Here is a 20,080-nt window from a genome sequence, read left to right as displayed (position 1 = left end):
CAGGGCACAGCTGGAGGTAGCCTTGGGCCAGTACCTGTGTCTGAGTCCTTCTGCTCTCCATTGGCCCCCACGGTGAAGGGCAGCTTCCGCTTGGTGGTACGCTCTCTCACCTCCTTCCCTCCATCACTGCGGTCCAGCTTTGGGGTCTTGGTTAGAGAAACTTTATCTTTATCCTAAAAAAGAAAGTGCTGCTTTCAGACACTCTTCCCAGATTAAATTCCAAACCAGCTGCAATTTCACTTCTTGCGCAGGAGAAACGACCCTCTCACTGAGGTACTCAATGGCCTCTCCAGGGATGCCTAGTTCTGCCCACAGCCCTGTAGTGCTGTTGTGGCACATGCTATACCTGAGGGGCTCTCAGGAGAGGCTGACTCCCTGGGGAGGTGTGCAGCAATGAGCAAAGGAAGAGATCAGCTTCGTGAGGAACCCACCCTCCATACTGGGCTTACTGGAGGCCTCTGTGGGCTGCACGGACACCTGCACTGAGTGCCTGATCCCTGAGTGATTCCAGCCACCCTGGCCACCAGCCCAGCCAGTGTCAGTTCGTTCCCTAGCTCCCCTGCCTTCTGTCCTCACCCTGGGCCTGCCCACCTGGCTTCAGGGTAAGGGTCTAAGAGTCCCAACAGCAGCCGGTGACTCTGGGCAAGCCTTTAGGTTCTGCCTCAGTGGCACAACCACAGAGCAGGATGCTGCTCACCACACACGTACACTCAGGACAGTGTTTCCCGTGACTTCTGCAGTCTCCTGGAATGTGCCCCCCACCCCGGGGGTCTACCTGAAGCTCAGAGGTCCCAAAAGCACACAGACATGGTAAAAGGAGGAGCCTGGCAGGAGAGGTGGGAGAGCGAGGGGAGGAGCTGCCACAGCAATAGTGTAGGCAGAGCCCTCCCACCCACATGTTGAAGGGAAAACTTATTCTGCCAAGCAAAGGGGAGCTCTGTGGCTGCTGCAGCCGGCCTGGGGAGGGACCCCAGCCCTGGCTGACCTGGGTGGGACACACAGTGAGGTTAGTCTCAACACCACTAGATCACACACAGTGTGGCCGGCCTCTGTGCTGTGAATGCCAACTCCGACCCTACTGCGGCAAGTGCACAGCTCAGGGAGGCGCTAGTGCACTTCTGCTGTCGCACTTTTCCACTGGAAAAGCAGTGACTAGAAGCAGCCCCCCCTTTCTTTCTGGAATTTTCCTCCATGAGCCATTGGCAAGCACTGGGCAGCCACCCTTGGACACTTCCAGCTGACACAGCAGCTCCTGGGAGGGGCCCAAGCACGGTCAGGGGCAGCCCCACCACCACGCATGCACCTCCTGTGACCTTCCTCCAACACAACTGGGCAAGCTCTGCATGACCAAGTCTGGCAGCCTAGAAGATGCATTCCTCAAGCTGCTGTGGAGGGCCCTGCCAGACACGCTGCACACTGTGTGCCAGGTCACGTGGATCTGCAGCTCCCCTCCTGCAGCGCCACTCTCCTGACTCTGCAGACAGAAGGCACGGGCGACCACAGAGAACTGCCCTGCTGGGAAGGAGGGGCATCCTGACACTGCACCACCCCGACACTAGAAAGAACAGACCTATCACGCAGGAATCCCAACCTGTACAAACCACCTTCCTGCCAGAGGACATCCAGCCCAGTACATGGACTTCACCTACATTTCAAGAAGAAATACTACTACTATTATACAAATTCTTCCTGGGAACAGAGAGAAAAGAAATACCCGCAACTCATGCCTAAGGCTGCCCTGGCCCTAATTCCAGAACTTGATGAAGGCATTCCCTGGAAAGATAATTATGAACCGATAGTCTTTACAAACACAGACAGGGAAACCCTAAACAGATACCAGCATATCTATTCTAGGCACATAAGGAAGATCACACAAATGACAGAAATACTGAAGGGTTCAAGAATGCAAATAGTTTTTAAAAGGATGTGATTTATACCTTAAAAACTACAGGAAAAGACAATGACACCATCATCTCAAGAGCTACTGAACATCCTGTGGCAGAGTCCAGGCCTACTCAGGGACAAGCCTGCGCTTGTCCCACCCAAGCCCCCAGAACCTGGAACCTGAAAGCTGAGTGCCAGGGAAAGCAGAGGTGTGGTGCTGCCCCCAGGACGGGGATCAAGGCAAGGACGCTGCACCCACATCTACATGAGAAAGAGAAAGAGAAGCAGTATTTCAAAATGAGCAGGGGTCCGAAGAGGCACTTTACAAAAGAAAATGCCACCTTTCATATCCAAAAGTTCTACAGCAGCCGGGCACAAGGCTGCACACTTGTAATCCCAGCCTAGGAGCTGGGAGTCTGAGACAAGAGGATCTTACGTTTGAGCCCAGGCAGGGCTACCTAGGGAGACCCTATCTATAAATACATTATCAAAAACATACACTGCTGGATAGACAGGGCTGGGGATGTAGCTTAGAGCTCCCTAGGTTCAATCTCCAGTACCTTGGGGAAAAAAGAATGAAAGAAAAGCCCCAAACTTTTCCATGGTGACAGAGGATACTTCTGGCATAGAGAGGTCCTAGTTAGGGACAGCACAGGAAAGCCCTCAGGATGTGGGACACCTGGGTATTTGCCTCTAAATGGTGATTGTCCTTGTTTGTTTTTTTGGCACCAGGGACTGAACTCGGGACCTTGTGCTTTCAAGGCAGGCGCCAGAACCACTGAGCTAAATAAATCCCCAGCCCTTGTCCTTGGTTTTTAAGGCTTGCACCATGTCTTGGATTCCAGTTCCTGGTCTAGGTGACCAGCTGGCAGGAACATGAACCCCAGCAGAGGTGGGGCAGCAGTGTGTCCCACTCTCTGTGCCTCCTCACCAGCAACACAGGAACAACTGGACACACTGCAGTGCAGGCTTCTCCCAAGTGCTGATGCCTTCAGCATCCAATTCACCTCTGTCAGGCACCTCTTGTCAGACCCTCAGATGCCAAAAAAAATGGCCACGGTGGCAGCAGCTGTGGCATGCAGGCCACCACAGCCATCCATGTGCTGGGCCCAGTTTCTAATGACCCCCAGTCCATGACTTGCCCACTGAAAGCCCAGAGAAGAAAAATTAAGTTGTGATTGTTTGAAAAGGGTCTGCATGACATGCACCCTAGGAACTATCTGACTGTAGTTAACTCTCATCTGCAAGTGGCCAACAGCAAAACAATCCAGGCTGACAGGAAGCTCACCAGCCCCCAGTCCAGGCTCAGCGGGGTGTGTGGGCTCTGGTGCGGATGTACCAATGACCGGATGGACAGAAGGCCTGCCCTCACTACAGCTGATCCTGACAGCAGAGAGCTTATGTCCTCCAATTGTGTTCTGCTGTTTCAAAATGGTTTTGGTTACTCCCGGTCCTTTGAATTTCCACATCAGTTTCTACCAAACAGTATGCTGGGATCCTGACTTACTTACTTACTTTATTTATTAATTTATTTATTTGGTACCGGGGATCGAACTCAGGTCCTGGCACTTGTGCAGCAGGTGGCGAAACCACTGAGCTAAATCCCCAGCCCCCCGACTATATTTTACTGAACCTGTCCCTCAGCTTGGGGAGGCACACACTGACCAAGGAACATAACTAACTTCCCACTTATTTAGGTCTCCTAATTTCTCTCAGCCATTTTTATAGCTTTCTGGGTACAGGTCCTGCAGCACACTTTCATTAGCTTTACCCCAAGATAACCCACATTTTTGATGCTACTATGAATGTATCATTAAGTTCTATCCCCAATTGTCCACTCACTGTGTTGAGAAACACACTTTCGCATACTAGCTTCATACTGTGACTTCTTGCTAAACTGATTCTCAGCTTCTGTGGAGAGCTCTGTGGCTTCTCCCCTTAGATGTCTGTGAATAGACAGCCTTACTCCTTCTGTCCCAAACTGTGTGTCTTTTGCTGCTTCTATTTGCTGCTGTGCTGGCCAGAGCTGGTGGCAGGGTGCTGACAGCAGCAGTGACGGTGGATGTCTTTCTCTGAGCCCAAGCCTCGGGAGACAGCGCCTTTGCCGCAGGTAACACATCAGCTATCACAGGCCTGTGAACGCTGCACACCAGGCCCACAGAATGAATCCCTCACACTCACTCCCCTGGAATGCTTCTATACTCAACAGGTCATCAGTGTGGTCAAACTTTTCTTTTGCATCAACTAATTCAATCACATGGGTTTGTTAACACAATGAATCGAAGCAACTGGATGTTAAATGAACCTTCAATTCTTGGTATAAACCCTGCACAGCCAAGGTGTGCATCTTTTTTACATACTGAGGATTTCGACTTGCTAAATTTTTTTTTAATCCCATGTTTATGTTTACAAGCACCATTGGACTGTTGCTCCTGTAGTATCTTTGGTTTGGGGTTTGATCCAATACTGACTGAATAAGTGGGTATCTATGAACTTCTACTTTACTTCATACCGTGTGCAAAACTAGAGATGGATCAAAGACTTGTATCTAAGAAAGCGATAAACAGAGAAGGAAATATGGGAAAGTATTTTGTGATTTTATATTTCCCTATAAGGGAGAGGAGTGGGTGCTGTGGTGCACACCTATAATCCCAGCTTCTTGGGAGGCTGAGGCAGGAAAATCCTGTCTGAGGCCAGCATGGGCAACCCAGGAACATTGTATCTCAAAACAACGGTGGGGAAATTGCTCAGTGGTAGAGCATTTGCCTACCGGTTCAATCTCTCATCCCACAACAAAGAAATAATTTTTTAAATTCTGGAAGGAAAAATAAATTGACTGGATTTCCACAGAAGTCAGGGACAGCAGGTAACCAGAGCTCCATGCTATGAGGAGCCAGGCCACCAGAGGAGGCCCAGAGCCTAGGGGGCGCTGAGCCTGTTTTCGTCTCAAAACAAGAGGGTTTGCCTTTGTATGACTTAGAGCCAGGAAGGATACAGAGCAGGAGGGCAAGACAGGACTTCTGCGCTGCACTCCCTCGGCACCCTGCAGGTGGCACTGTTGCAGAGGAGAGGACCGCAGTCAGCTAGCTGAGGGCGGGAGGGTTGGGCACGACCGCAGCAGCGCACTACCGTGCGCATAAGCAAGCAGGAACAGGAGCCCATGGAATTCTCAGTACCCACGTGGCACCTGGGCCCTGTCCTCCACCAGGACTGGTGTGGGGAGGGAAGCAAGCCCAGGCCTGAAAGCACGGTCCTCTTTCCTCCTCTGTCCCTGCACTCCGGGATCCTACCTGGGAAACCAAGGCTTGGCCTCTCACATGGCCACCACCAAAGCTGGCCTGGAGCTGAGATGAGCTGGACTGGGTCAGGGAGCAGGTCCCACGCGCAGCCCAGTCTGGGGCTCCTGCTTCCTCTGGGGTGGGGTGGGGTGGGGCTGTGCTAGGAGCTCCAGGCACACAGACCTCACCAAGATGTGCATGCAGACCCCCAGGATGACATGGCACAGGCTGAGGCACCCCAGCCCCGCAGGCCCTGGCACAGCCACTTCTACAGATGGTTCTGCCCCAGAGAGCACCCAGGGTGAGTCTGTGCCTGCTGCAGAGCAGTGGGGACTCCACACCACTGCTTCCACCACAACATGGCTGCAGGGGCCACATGGCGTTACACCCTGCACAGTCCATGCTACATGGACAGCTCTCAAGCAAGAGCACTCACTGCCCTTAAGGGCTTAAACCAGTCACAGAGCTGCACCTGCCCTCGGGGGCCCCTGCTCACTGGGATGCCGCAGGTGGGTTCCCCTTGAGTCTGGTCTTAACACTCTGATCTCTGTGGTGCTGGGGATGAAGCCCAGGGCCTCACACATACTAGACAAGTGCTCTACCCCTGAGCTACCCTCAGCCGGGTCTTCTCTGAACCACATGTGCTGAGCACAGTGACCAAGGGCCACGAAGGGCGGCCCTGGACTGTGGGTCAGGGACTTCTCTCTGGATCAGAACAACAGCCACAGTGTAAGGGTCTACTGACTCCTAGGAGGCTCCTCCCAGCTCACACTCCAGAGAGCTCTTCCTTAGCATGGAGCACACACTGTTCTCCAGCATGCCTGCCCATGCTACTCTAGGACCACGTGACTTATCCTTGTCATCTACAAATGCTCCCATGCTTTTGATAACATGCAACTGTATCTGAGAAACAGAGTCTATGGTGAGAATGAGCAGAAGCCAGTCCAGGCCCCATACAGCAAGGCCTCCTTCAGATGCCTGAGCACTGCCAACCCTGGGGAGCAGGCACAAGCACACTGCGACTAGGACTGCGCCTTCCCAGGCCTCTAGCGTGCACCTCCAGGAGCGCTCCACAAGCACCGAGAGCACCTGGGGCCAGGACAGGCATCTTCAGGTTAGAAATACCTACCTCCAGGAGGAGGAGGTCTGGGTTTATCTGGAGCAGTGAAGAACCAACAACAAGCAAGACATAGATACTTTATGGGGGAAAATCTCCAAAGTATGCTCCACACATCTTCCAGGGCCCACATGCAGACACAACAGGCACTGCAGGCACAGGACCAGCCCAGCCCGTGTTCTCCTTGGTGAAAGGCAACAACCTAAGCCAGCCTAGGCCTGCAGCAGCTGCTCCAGAGGAGCCCTGCAAGGCAGATGCAGCCTGCAGCTCTGCAGCTTCCGCCCTGTCCTTCTGCACGGCCACAGCTCTCTGCAGCTCGGCCTTTACCCCAGCGGTCTCTGCTTGAAGTATTACCAACCCCCAGGGCCAGCTCTCTGAATGTCAGACACGAAGGTCCCCTCCTCCAAGCTCCTGAGACCCATTATTCTCTCCACCACCCCACAGTCACCTCTGTCAGACTGGCAGTGGCACCAACTGTGGTGCACACCTGTAATCTTGGCAACTCAGGAGGCTGAGGCAGGAGGATCACAAGTTCAAGGCCAGCCTGGGCAACTTAGACTGTCTCACAATTTAAGGTGTGGGGGGGTGGCTACTGGTAGCTCAGTGGTAGCACACTCATAAAAGACAAAAAACAAAAAAAACCAAGTGCGACACAGACACCTCCTTGCTGAGGACTGCTGTATCGCCTGACGCAGGCCAGTGGAGTCCCTGCTCTCGGACGTCTCACCGAAGCCTGTCACAGAAGGGGCTCCTACCAATGCTGACCATGTGGGCTCAAGACACTCCGGGACCAAACCAGGCGGGATGGCTCACATCTCAGCAGGGCCTGGCCCACTGGAGGTAAACCCACACCACACCCTTTTACTTGAGGGACAACTCCGCTCTCTCTGGGGAGTTTTCACCAAATAAGCAACATCTACCCGAGATGGAGACCATGAAAACCCAAAGCTCAAGGGCAGTGGTAGGAGCTACAGAAACAGGGAGAGAAGGGCTGAGCCACCCCATGCAAGGTGCCCTGCCTTTCAGTGCTGAGCTACGCCAAGGGGATGCAAACACCATCTGAATTCCAGGACACAGCCCAGGAAGTAAGGGGAAGTCAGCCCCGGGAGGAGACGGTGGTGTTGCAAGCCAGAGGTCACTCCTCAGCTCCAAGGCAGCCCACGGGCACAGGGCAGCTCGCTCATGGGAGCCCTGAGCTGTGTGCACTCTGGGGCCAGGCTCACGAAGTCCTTGTGCATGCAGAGGTGCAGACTAGTCAGGTGCTTTCCCCTGGCCTTAAACTCCATAGGCAGACCTGAAACCACAACTCTTATCAAGGGTGGCCTGACCTACTCTGTATGAAACAGCCCCATACTTTGGGCTCTCAAATATAAGAACTGTCAGTGAGAGCAATTCTACCTCCCGGGCCATGGCACAGGTCTCACCTGCCCCAGTGCAAGCTGCACACTTTCCCAATAGCTCTGTCTCCTTGTGATCTCGGACACACCCCAAGGCCAACGGGGAGTCTCCACAGGATCCACATGTGCAGCACCCCACTGCCAGACCAGCAGCACATGGTGCTGTCCTCACCCGCCTGCTGGCTCCACACTGCAATGCTCACCACTTCTGTGAGGCGGCCAGATGAGTAAGAGGGGAAGGCAGTGGGCACGCTGCCCTGGCACCCAAGGATGTCAGGGGTCCTCTAGCTTTTCTGTCTACATAGCACTAAGCATGCCTGTGTTCACGTACTGCTTCACATTTACCAAAACTAAATGAATATAGGACTTGGTTCATTAATTTTCAGACATGCAAATCCTGCTAACCTCATCACACTCCAAGACTCAAGTATTACCAGAGAGACTGAGCTGCAGCAGAGCAGAGGAGGAGCATGGGCAGAGCAAAGGGGCAGCAGCCCTGGGACCCTCTTTTACATCCCAAGCACCAGGAGGGAGAGGAAGCAGCAGCTCAAAGCAGCTGGAAACTGGGAACTGCACCGAGGTGGGTGACACAGCCCACCACCAAGGGTGAGTGTGGACAGCCTGGCACATAGGCCACCAGGGAGGAGCAGCAAAGACAAGTCAGGATGAGTGACCCCAACCAGCACTGCAGCACAGGAAATGTGTACCCCGGAAGTGTCATTCCCCCACCTCTCAGCACTGCAGAACAGAAGTGTGCACCCCAGAACTGTCACCTCCCACTCCTGACAAGTGTACATGCCACAACCATGTCATGCAGCACGCCCTCCCTTCATATTCCCCGGCTACAGGACACAGTAAAAGCTGGCTTCAGTGGTGTGTACCTGTGATCCCAGCACTCTGAGAGGCTGAGGCAGCAGATTCTAAGTAAGAGAACAACTTATCCCTTTTCCAAAATCAATCTATCAATCGGTCTGGGTATGGAGCTCAATGGAAAGGCTCTGAGCTCAATTCCTAGTACTTAAAACAAATAACAACCACACAGAAAAATATTATAGTTTAGATTTACATTGTTTTCCTATTCACATTCAGAATAAACAAAACTTGGAAGCAAAATTCTTAGCAGTGCTTATAGTCAGGATAATTGAAACCATGACAGAAATCCTGGGGCCCAGGGACAGAAACGGGCAGCCAAGTCAAGATCACCTCAGAGAGCAACTTTTGTACCCAAACGTACTAGTGAAAGCGTGGCCTCGGCACGCACGGCTCCTTGCACACGCATACCACTCCTGCAGGACGGGCTTCCCCAGGTACTGAGTCAGCACGCAGCACCTCCAGCCCTGTCTGGTGGAGTCTCAGTGGTCCAGGGAGGCAGGGTTGGGGAGAGGAAGCAGGAGTTACCTTTTTCCCAGTTTGTTTCTCCACCATGTCGTTGCTGAGAGGAAAGTCTTCTTGCTGTGGTGTTTTAGAACACCCACTCTTGGGCATCGTTCTGTTCCCTCACCTGATCTTCATTTACACCGCCATCGCCTCATCGTCAACGGACTGTTTCAAGAGAGAAGACACAGGGTTAGACACCGTAGAACTCAGAGGTGGCTCAACACCTGGCCGGCCTCCCATGGACCCTAGTGGACTGACCACAGAGGGAACAGCAGCTCAGCCCAGGGCCAGCAGCAGCCCCCTCTACACCACATGGGGAACCCAGACCTCAGGAGAAACAGTGGGAGCATGACAGGCAGAAAGGTATGGCCTGCAGGCTAACGGCCTGCTCTGGGTGGCAGGTGCCAGTACCTCAGAGCTTGGGCCTCTTTGGCATGGGCCATACCCCAGACGGGGGCTGAAAGGGTCCAGGGATGCCCCTGCCCAGGGCTGTCAGGAGCCAGACCACAGCCCCCTCTTCTTTCTTACAGCTAAGGCCACAACACTGGAAGCCAGGCCACACCCTCAGGCCTGGCAGATCTCCTCTCTCAAGCTCAGCCCTCAACATTCACTCACTGGCTGGACCCCGCCTGTCCCTCACAGCCCAAGCAGAAGGCTGTAGAAGAATCCCCTGCTTTTCATAAAGCACTGTGCACACGGGGCTAATTCTACACTTCTTCCAGATCAAACATCTGGATGCAGGCACAGGCATACAACAGCTCTGAGGGGGTCACGGAGCCCCTTCACCTGGGCCTGAGGCTCCAGCCTCTGTTTCCCAAGAAACTTAGGACATGTGCTGCACTGAACATGACTTTATTTTCTGTATATTTTAGCATCTTAACAGGCTTGGTGGCCACTAGAGAGCTCCGATACAGTACAAAGCCTGCAAGGAATATTCAGAGTAGCAGAACCAAACTACCTGCTCTGCCGGGGCTCCCCTGGCTCCTGTCCTGTCTCCTCTGTGGACACGCCCTCTGGTCTCTCAGGGCTGGCTCATGGATCTCCTGCACCCAGGCTTCTCATCACAAAGGAGGGATGGGGAGAGGCCTCCCCACTTGTGTGCTCTATGCCGTCAGTTAGAAATCAGCTCGTGTCAGTCACACCCATGACATCCTTTCCCGCCTTGGTGCCACAATGGGGCGTACTGGATGGTAAGCTCTCCGGGCCTGACCTGTTGGGTCTACAGCCTCTGTCGAAGAGTAGTCCTGCCCCCGGCTCTTCCTGTCATCAATGTCACACTGGCTGTCTCTGAGGTCATACTTCTATACAACATCTCAAGATCCTGCCTTGTCCTAACAACTGGTAAGAGCTCACAAGCTACTCATCTGGTATCTAACCAGTCGAAGAACTCATCTAGAAGGCCAGGGATTTAGCTCAGTGGTTTTGGTGCCTGCCTTGCAAGTGCGAGGTCCTGAGTTCTATCCCCCGTACCAAAAAAAAAAAAAAAAAGAGCTCATCTAGAGTTGTTCTGGGTAGGGGCAAGGCCAGCGACGCAGCCTCCACTGCAAAGCAGGACAGCATGGTGCCTCCACTCATGTGCTTATGTGGCCAAGGCCAGAGATGACAATTTGTCTATGTGTAACTGTGAATTCTACATTCTTCAATTTCCACCGTAAAACTGGGAGCACAGCCTGCTGAAACTGTATTTTAAGCACCCGACACAGGGACAGCTACTGGAACTTGTGGCTGTCTGCATTCTCGGCAGCAATGTGCAAGTGGAACTTTAAAGACCATCCAGAAGTTGATTTTGAAGAGGTCCTGCCTGCCCGACCTCAGGGGCACAATCGAGCACAGCTGTCATGGGATAACCCTACTGCAGTGACTCTGCAGACCTGTGCCCAGCACCCCAGCAGCCTGCAGCCGAATGTGTCCGGAACTCTCCTCGAGTCCTTCACTGTTCTGCTCAGTGTACCTGGCACAGCTCTGCCTGGTGATCTCTAGGTGAGAAGGAGCAAGAAGCTGCTGTCCAAGAGCCAGGAAGCAGGCCTCACAGGACAAGAGTGTGCCACACCCCGCTCTTGGGCACCCAGCCCAGGCCTGTGACAGCCCTATATCTACTGCCGGTAAGTGCTCGGCCATGTGCTTTGGTGGCAGCACACTGCAATCCTCTTCTGTACCAGGGCTGCTCCCAGAACTCAACACTGCCCTATGCTTCTTCTCCTTCTACCACTCCCCAGGGCAATTCTTATAGTGCTGGGGGTAAACCCAGGGCCTCACGCATGCTAGGCAAGTGCTGCACCCCTGAGCTGCACCCCAGCCTTCCCTCCATGCCACTCAGCCACTGTGTTCTGTGAAAGACGCAAAAGCCTCCTCGCCTCCGAAGGCTTGCTGACCATGCTGCAGACCAGAGAGCACAGCCCAGAGCTTCCACCCAGAATGTGAATGCATACATAATGAATGCAAGGGCAGCTTTCTAGTAGCAAAGGAGAAAAGAGGGTTCCTACAATTAAGGGCCTATGATAAATTCTTCAAACCAACCTGCTGGTGCATCTGGAAAAGAAGCCCAGGGACTGCTGCATGCAAGAACTGCCCATGGTCAACAGCCTGGTGCCCTCTGACATCCACATACACCACCAGCCAAGTATCCCCACTAGCCACTCAGGTAGGCTGCAGAAGTAGAGCCATCCCAACAGGAGAAAAACCAACACGAACAGGACATATGAGGCTGACAGAGCACAGAGACACCAGGACTTCAAACTCCCAATGGTACTGCTCAGCAGCTCAGGACGGTATGGACAAGACAAGGAATGGGGCCACTGAAGAACAGGACCCAGAGATGACTCCTGGTTTCTAGTAGACTCTAGAGAAGTTCAATGAGAAAACAGAAGGTTTGGAAGCTGACGAGTGGAAAAGAAAACAAAAGTACTGGAGGGCACTAATCCCCAGAAAGTTCACCATCACACAGAGGCAGGCTGCTAAGAGAAGCAAATGGTATGGATACCCCTCCTCCTACAGGCTGACCAGGGGCCAGATGGCCAAGCCAGCACTTTGCCCATCCTCAGCCCACATGCTAGGGAGGCTGGAAGTAGGTAGGTCCTTCTCACAGAGAGGAGATCACATAACACAGAGATACCACCAGGAACGCAAGGTGACAATGGAGTCAGCTGGGGAAAAGTACAGTATTATCAGACTGAAATTCTCTATTTGGCCACAGTACTAAACAGCAGAGGAGTAAAATAAGGCAGTTTTAAGCATGCAGAAACCAGTGCAACCCTTCCAGTGCCTTTCCTAAGGAAATCAGGCAAAGCCACAGATCCAGCCTGTTTCCTGTGTGTGGGGCCCAAGGGCTAAGGACAGGTTTATAATATAATGCTTGAGGGAATTTAAAATATCAGAAGGCTAGTATTTTGTGACATTTAAAACCTGTGTGGAATTAGCATCTCAGTGTCCACAAATAAAACTTTATTGGTATACAGCCCATCCATCTGTGTTCCTTGCTGTTGCAGTGCTGGGGATGGAACCCAAGTGGCTGAGCACACCCCTTCCTCACCCCCTTCCCAGCCCACCTGGATTCTTCTTGGGTCTTCTCAGGCCCTGGTGTGGTGGTTCCCACAGTTGTCAGTGACACTCTTTCAGGGATCTGTGAGGTCGGGTTATTTTCATGATAGTACTAAGACACCACGTGCCCTTCTCACAGTGTTGGCATAAGCCCAGGCAGGTGACAGGGAACAGAATAACGGTCACACCTAATCATGGTCTCATGACCACAGTAGAACCTGTATCACCCACAGCCATGCCTAATAAAGCAGCAAATACTGTAAATTTTATAAAACTGCAAACTCGAGTCTTTGTCTTTCCAATATTCTGGGACAAACGGAAATGTGCATGAAGTACTTCTGGTGAGTGTCACAGTGCACTCTGAGTTGCGAAGAAAAGCATCTGTGAGCTGAGTTGCCATTTAAATTCACTGCATTTTCATGGAACCCAAGTTTTCATGAAAAACCGTCTCTGCAGCCCATCGGTCAGTACTAAGACCTGGGTGCCTAAGAGTCACAGCCATTCCTCAGTGTCCTGGCGGCTGCTTCCTTATATAAAACCCATGCACATCTCCCTGTGCTGGACCTAGGGCAACCTAAATGCTGTGCAAATAGGTGTTATACTGTATTATTCAGATGGCTGAATCTGCAGCTTTCAAAGTGAATAAAGTGAGCCTGTCATTTCAGGAAAACTGACAGCAGTTATTGGCAATAAAGAATCTGAGCTTTCCAAGTGAAGGGAACCCTAACTTTAGAAAACATGCACCCACATCACTGAGGCTTGATGGTTCTGCACTACTTAAGGGCAGTTTAATGTGATCAGTGAGTGACGGCATCAAAGAGGCTCTATTAATAATATGTAATGAAACATCTGCCTAACTCAGTGAACTGATGTCCCCACAATAACTGATGTAGCATTAAAATCCACATGCAGGGGCCGGGGATTTAGCTCAGTGGTTCTGCTGCCTGCCTCACAAGCGCAAGGTCCTGAGTTTGATCCCCGCTACCAAAAAAGAGAAAAAAAAAAAAATCCACATGCAGTGAGAGACCATGGAGGCTGAGGTGGCAGAGCACACAGGTGACTGGATTGGCTTCAACTGCCCACAGCCCTACAGGAGGTGAGTGAGGGAGGCTCAGCCTCCTGTGTGTGGGCCAGCGGTGCCCACGTTCCAGCCAGACAGTGGAGTGCAGAGCACACAGGCACTCCCCACCCTCACCAGACAGGAGGGGGAGCTGCAGACACCACAGGTAAATCCCAAGACTGTTACTGGTTTCTTTTGAAAAATGGTTACTTTTCAATAGAAATCCATTATATTAACATGTGATACTTTTATCATTTTCAAATGAACTAAATATTTATAATCTTCGCAGCCATACTCTTCTTTTTTTGGTACCATGGATCGAACTCGGGTCCTTACGCTTACAAGGCAGGTGGCGGAACCACTGGGCTAAATCCCCTGCCCCTCAGCCATACTTTTTATACAGTAATTTAATAGAAATATCCACATAACCGAAAAAGCTCTGTGGGGCCCACAGACCCTTAGCTGTGTGAAGGGATCACAGTCCGTGGCGCCTGAGCCTCCTGCCAGACACAGGGAAGGGAGCCAAGCCACAGAGAAGACTCGCTGTCAGAAGCGCCAGCAGAAGACCAGGAAGGGAGAGCGGTTGCCATCTAGGAAAAACAAACACTCATGCAGACAGTTAAAAGAAAAAACCCTCAATTACATAAATACTAATTAAAAAATTAAAGTAAAATCCATTACAAAGCGGAAGTAACAATGCAGGCAACATGACCCCGCACAGGGCCTAGAGCAGCACCGGCAGAAGGGTGTGCAGAGCAGCTCCACCCACCCCATGCGGTCCCTCTGGGCCCCAAGACCCCTGCAAACCCACTTGGGGAAAGGGCAGCCCAGCTCCTACCTTTTTCTGCACACAAGAGCCACGATCTACACATCAAGGGCACAGCCGTTACCAAGAGAGGACCGCACCAAAGCGCACCTTCCCAACATCAAGGCAAGACAAATCCTTCACCCTACACGAAGATGCCCACTGTAAAAGAAACACGACAATTCTGAAACATCACGACTTTTGATCACTCAAGGTCACCTTCCGAACAGGAAAAAAGAATGTAATTAAAAAGCTCTTATCCGGAATACATAAAGGCCTTCTGCAAAAAAAAAAAAAAAAAAAGAAAGAAAGAAAAAGGAAAAGAAATAAGAAAAACTGAGACCAACATAAAAAGAGACACAGACTTAAAGGAGCAATTCAAAAAGAGAAAATCAAAAAGGTCACTGAGGGCCGGGGATGTAGCTCAGTGGCACAGCGCCTGCCTGGCAATTGTGAGGCCCTGAGTTCGATTCCCATTGCAAAATAAAAATTCACTGAGTAGGTGAATGGCTGTCAACTTCATCAGTAATCAAGGAAAGGCAAACTAAAAAAATATAACATAGCCAGCACTTGGGGAAGAGGTGGAGCAAAGGAAGAGGATTCATTCCGATGGAAGTGTAAACTCACAGGATGAATCTGGCATTATCTATTCAAACGGAACATGAGCATAAACAATCCAACAATTTTATTCTGGGAATACATCCAAAAGAAATCCAAGCACAAATGCACCAAGAGCCTGAACACCATGTTTACAGCAGCAGCGTCTGTAACAGGCCCAAGCTGGTAAAAGGCGGCTTTGATGACAACACAGAATATCCACACGACAGGGTGTCCGATCTGCCATCCATGGGCTGCTTGTGGCCCTGGACAGCTAGTGCTGTGATCCCACAAGACCACAAACTTTTAACACTATTACATTCTTTTTGGGACAGTTCTTATGACTGGACTGTGGGGTGTTCGAGCACGGATGCACAGGTAACACGGCAGAGGCTGTCTACTACACTGCCTGCAGCCCACACAGCCAGTCTAGAGACCTATGTGTGTCACACACTGCACACGCCTGTGCGACTCGGAAAGCAAACACAGCAGTGACAGTAATAGTGTTTCCGCCTCCGTACATGTGTGTGTGCCACGAAGACAGGCCTTTACTGTTACCAATCAGACATGTAAGTTTTCTTATTTAATTATCAAACTTAGGCTTGTGTTATTTTGTTTTAATGTTCTAATGAAAATGTTCAATAAACGAAGTTTGTTACTTACACTAGTATTACATATTTCATATGTGGTCCAAGACAATTTCCCTTCATTCAGTGTGGCCCAAGCAAGCCAGAAGGTTGGACATCCATGTTATACAGCAAGGAAAACAAGTAACAGTATACAATGACATGAATGAACTCACAAATAATGTTGAGGAAAAAAAGCATACAATGTGTCTATATAAACTTTTGAAAACACTCAACTATAGTGCAGAGGCATGCATACTTGGTGACAAAATGTGTCATTTGCCTTGGCTAAGTGAGCTGTACATTTTTACTTCGTGGAGTTCTGGGTGTTGTTAATTTTTACAACAAATAGCACTGAGTGACCTTGCCACAGGACCTGTCTTCCTTCAGGCAGCCCTGGATGGCATCCTGCCTGGCCTGCTGAGAACTGCAGCCACGTGGAGATGACTCGGAGGAGCTCAAGCCTGCTAGCATCCAGAGGGAACCAAACCTATGGGCATAGCACACAGCCACTGTAACTGTAGAAGAAAAGAGGAACCTTTAAACCCTGGGTAAGGTAGAGGTAAGCATCCAGCTCTGAGAAGATGGAGATAAAAGGAGCTGAAAAAAAGTGTAGGGAAAACACTTGTCTTACACAAAGGAATTAAGATACAGACTAAATGTGACAAAGAGGACAGAAATGCGGGCATGTGTGTTCAAGGTACAAATGAGAGACTAAAAATAGTCACTGCGGTGAAGCACTGAAAGCAGAACGAGGGCAGTGAGTCAGCAGATGTCCTCCGAGGCTTAGTGGTATAGAAACAGACACAGAACTGCCCAGGGAAGGCAGAACCAAGTGCAGAGGGAGGTGGACGGAGACGCAGGCTGCTCAGGCACTGCTGCAGGAACAGAAAAAGATGGCCAGTCACCTCAGCCCAGCCATCATGCAAGGTAAACCTGCCCCAAAGCACAGAGAAGAGGATGGAAAAAGGTGTGCACAGAGCAACTTGCTGCAGTGCCATCTAGAGCAGGCAGCAGGGCACAAAGCCCAGCACTGCAGGGCTGACGCCGAAACCACGGAACTCCACCAGGACAAACAGGAAGGAGTGCTATAGCTTGGTGAGCTACTGCTCACCAAGGAAAGAGCAAGCAGAGAAAGGTGGTGTATTAGGGAGACTGCTCAGGAATGTGAAGGAGCACTTACATCAACAACAGAAAATGAAAAACTGGCTTAGTACCAGAAAGCCAACCAATGTAAGCCACCTGGCTAAAGAGGAAAAATCATGTAATCAACAATTAGCACAGAAAAAGCATTTGACAGTATCCAGAGCTCTTGATAAAATCTTTCAGCAAGACAGTAGAAGAAGGAAACATCTCTGACACAATAAGGAGCAGGCACAGAGCCACAGCTAACACCCTCATGGTGAAAGCCAACTGCTTTCTGCCCAAGAACAGCAAGATGGCAAGATGTTCCCTGTAACCACTGCTACAGGAAGTTCTGGCCAGCACAGAAAGGAAAGAAAAGGAAATCAAAAGCATACAGATCAGAAAAGAAGAAATAAAACAAAACTATCTTGAGATGACGTATCAACCTACAAAACCACAAGGAATCTAAAACTCCTAGAAATAAGAATTTGGCAAGTCTGTAGAACATAAGATCAACACACACAAATGTGCCGGTACCGAACATATGCAAACAGAAATATAGACACAATACCATTTAAACTTGCTCCAACTAAACATGAAACACTTAGATTCAAATCCAACAAAACTAGAAGAGCCTGTAAAATTTTAGGAAAAAAGGGAAAAATCTTTAGGAACTAGGGTAAGGCAGAGTTCTTAAAACATGACAAGAAAAGCAGAATCCGTAAGAGGAAAAAAAAACTATCAACAAAATTAGTAACTTTTGCTCTGTGGAAGGAAGACATAAAGGGTGAAAAAACAAACTATAAGCAAGGAGAATACATTTACAAATCACAAGTCAGACAATGAACGTGTATGTAGAATCGACAAAATCAACAGTAAAAAACAAATAATCCAACTAGAAAATGGACAAAACACACAGACATTCACTAAAGAGAGATACAGATGATAACCACACCTGTGGAGAGCCACCAGTGAGCCACCAGGGCACAGAGGGCCGGGTGTGGTGGCGCATGCCAGTAACCCCAGCACTTGGGAGGCTAAGGCAGGAGGACTGCTCCAAGTTCAAGGCCAGCCTGGACTACATAGTGAGTTTGAGGCCAGTTTGAACTACACACAGTTGAGACCTTGTCTTTAAAAAAAAAAATCAAAGCACAGTGAGGGCTGGGCATAGGAGTATACCTATAATCCTAGGATTCTGTAGGCTGAGGCAGGATGACTGTGGGAGTTCAAGGCCAGCCTTGGGATGCACAATGAGTTCAAGACCAGCCTGAACCACAAAGTGAGAGCCTGTCTAACAAAAGAAAACAAAACATCATAATGAGCGAGTAATGGTACACACCTACTAGAACAGCTACAACAAACAGCAGCGCTGAGGAAACAAAAACCTGGGTCTCTCAAACTGATGAGGTGAACATAAAACAGCACATAAGCGAACACACAAGCTCTCTGAAAATAATGTGAGCACCAACTCCAACTGCACTCCTGGGCATTTATCCCAGAAAATGAACCTCACGTCCACACAAGGACCTCAACATGAATGGTCAGGATGACCAGACGATGCCCTTCAGCCTGTGTTCCATTCCTAACGTGGTGTCTCCGAGGAATGAAAGGATGAACCACTGGCATGTGCACAGGATGGCACGCTAGACCTTTGGGTGACTCTGCTTGGGAGGAACACCACCCTCTGGCGTCACATCCTGTATGACCACCTGTACAGCAGGAGAACCCATCGGGGGTTGCCAGGGCACAGGTGCAGGCTGAGATGGGGCTGTCAGGCTAGCTCGAGAGGACGACACATGGATCCTCCTGCACCACAGCCACCCCAGGGAGGCGCTGGGCGTGCTCTAAGGGTCGCTGCCATTTTTGTAACTTACTGAAAGTCTATAATTACTTCAAAATAAAGATTTTTAGAGGGAGGGGTGGATACAGAGATGAGGAAATCTCTAGGTATGCTGGCAATTCTCCGTATTTTGATTGTGGTTCTAGTTGTCTTTTTTTTTTTTTTTTGGTACCAGGGACTGAACTCGGGTCCTTGTGCTTACAGGGCAGGCGGTGGAACCACTGAACTAAATCCCCACCTCTAGCCATCTTTCAACTGTACACATTTTCCAAAACCCACAGAACCATGTATTTTAAATGGGTAAATTATATATCAATTATAACTGTAAAAGCTGTTAAAATGGCAACAAAATTTTTAATTTCTAGACAGGTGTGGCGCCACAGGCCTATAATCCCAGCATTTGAGAGGCTGAAGCAGGAGGATTGCCATGGGTTCAGGGCCAGCCTGGGCTATATAGCAAGACCCTGGCTCAAAAAAAAATTTTTTTTAATTTAAAAATTTCTATAGAAAGAGGGTAGAAAATAGGTAGATTTCTTTTAAAAATCTTGTCTTGTGGTTTTGATTTTGGAATCACGTTTTGCACAATTTAAAACATTAAATGTAAGAAAGCAATCTCTAAAAATTGAAAAGGAAAGGCAATACTTAGCTGGCCATGCATCAGTTCAGGGGCAGGACACTGGAAGCGCATTCACTACTGACTACCCTGTAACAAGTGGCTCCCAAACCCAAGCATTCTGTGGCCACAGGGAGTTCTGGGGGCTCTTGGAACCTGCAGCAGGCCATCTACCAGACTAGAAACCACACTTCCCAGAAAGCTGCGCACACGCCTAGGCTGGCCTGGCCTGGCCTAGGGTTCTGGCACACACCTGAACTCCTCCCAGGATGGGCGTGCAGGGTCCACCTGGGTGATGCGGGTCCTCAAGCCAAGGCAGTGGGTCAGTGGAACAGGGCACAGGGGAGGCCACAGTGCATCAGCTCTGCTCTATTCTGCTTCCAAGAAACAAGTATGATGGGTGGTCCATGCTGACGGACAGGAATGAAGCTCCCTGGTTAGTTCGGAATGCTAGGGGATCTGAGGACATTCTTTAACTACAACTCCAGGAGCTCTGTGAAAACACAGTAACTGTCTCCAGGGCCTTACTCTCGTATGCCCTGAGGATAAGAAGAAAAATGTTAGAACACCGTAAACAAAACCCTTCCTATTTCCAGTAATAATATTGTTGGAGGCTATGTCACAGTCATTTTAAGACTGCTGCGTGCTCACTTGTGCCTTGCTCAGCAGCTAAGTTCTGGACAGTGAGGAGGCACAGGCAGGTGTGAGGCGGACAGCAGTAGGTCGGTAGCAGGGCCTGCAGCTGTCTTTGGCTGTAAAGGCTGATGGCCTCTGTTCAGGACTGCTTCCACGGTGGCACTGACACAGCCTTGAAGCCACTAGGG

At 50.3% G+C, this 20,080-nt stretch overlaps 1 protein-coding gene across 12 annotated transcripts in view; it reads right to left on the bottom strand.

The window, feature by feature from the left end:
* Positions 1-20,080, bottom strand: part of Ankrd11 (ankyrin repeat domain 11) — a 197,387-nt gene that overhangs the window by 27,902 nt on the left and 149,405 nt on the right. For 8 of the 12 annotated variants that reach the window (XM_013071433.3, XM_004842647.4, XM_004842649.4 and 5 more), the window contains 2 exons: positions 9,075-9,218; positions 35-173 (listed from right to left, as the gene is read on the bottom strand). In XM_013071433.3, the coding sequence (XP_012926887.2) occupies positions 35-173; positions 9,075-9,161 (226 nt within the window). In that variant the 5' untranslated portion in view covers positions 9,162-9,218. Of the gene's footprint in view, positions 1-34; positions 174-9,074; positions 9,219-14,106; positions 14,241-14,488; positions 14,618-20,080 lie in introns of all 12 variants that reach the window. The other 4 variants (XM_087206607.1, XM_021256552.2, XM_087206523.1 and 1 more) reach the window with 2 other exon arrangements.

Source organism: Heterocephalus glaber, unplaced genomic scaffold (genome assembly GCF_053883595.1).
Source record: "Heterocephalus glaber isolate CG9 unplaced genomic scaffold, H.glaber_assembly_v1.0 deba00000071, whole genome shotgun sequence".
NCBI classification, from domain to species: Eukaryota; Metazoa; Chordata; class Mammalia; order Rodentia; family Bathyergidae; genus Heterocephalus; species Heterocephalus glaber.
This window is presented reverse-complemented; position numbering and strand designations above follow the sequence as displayed.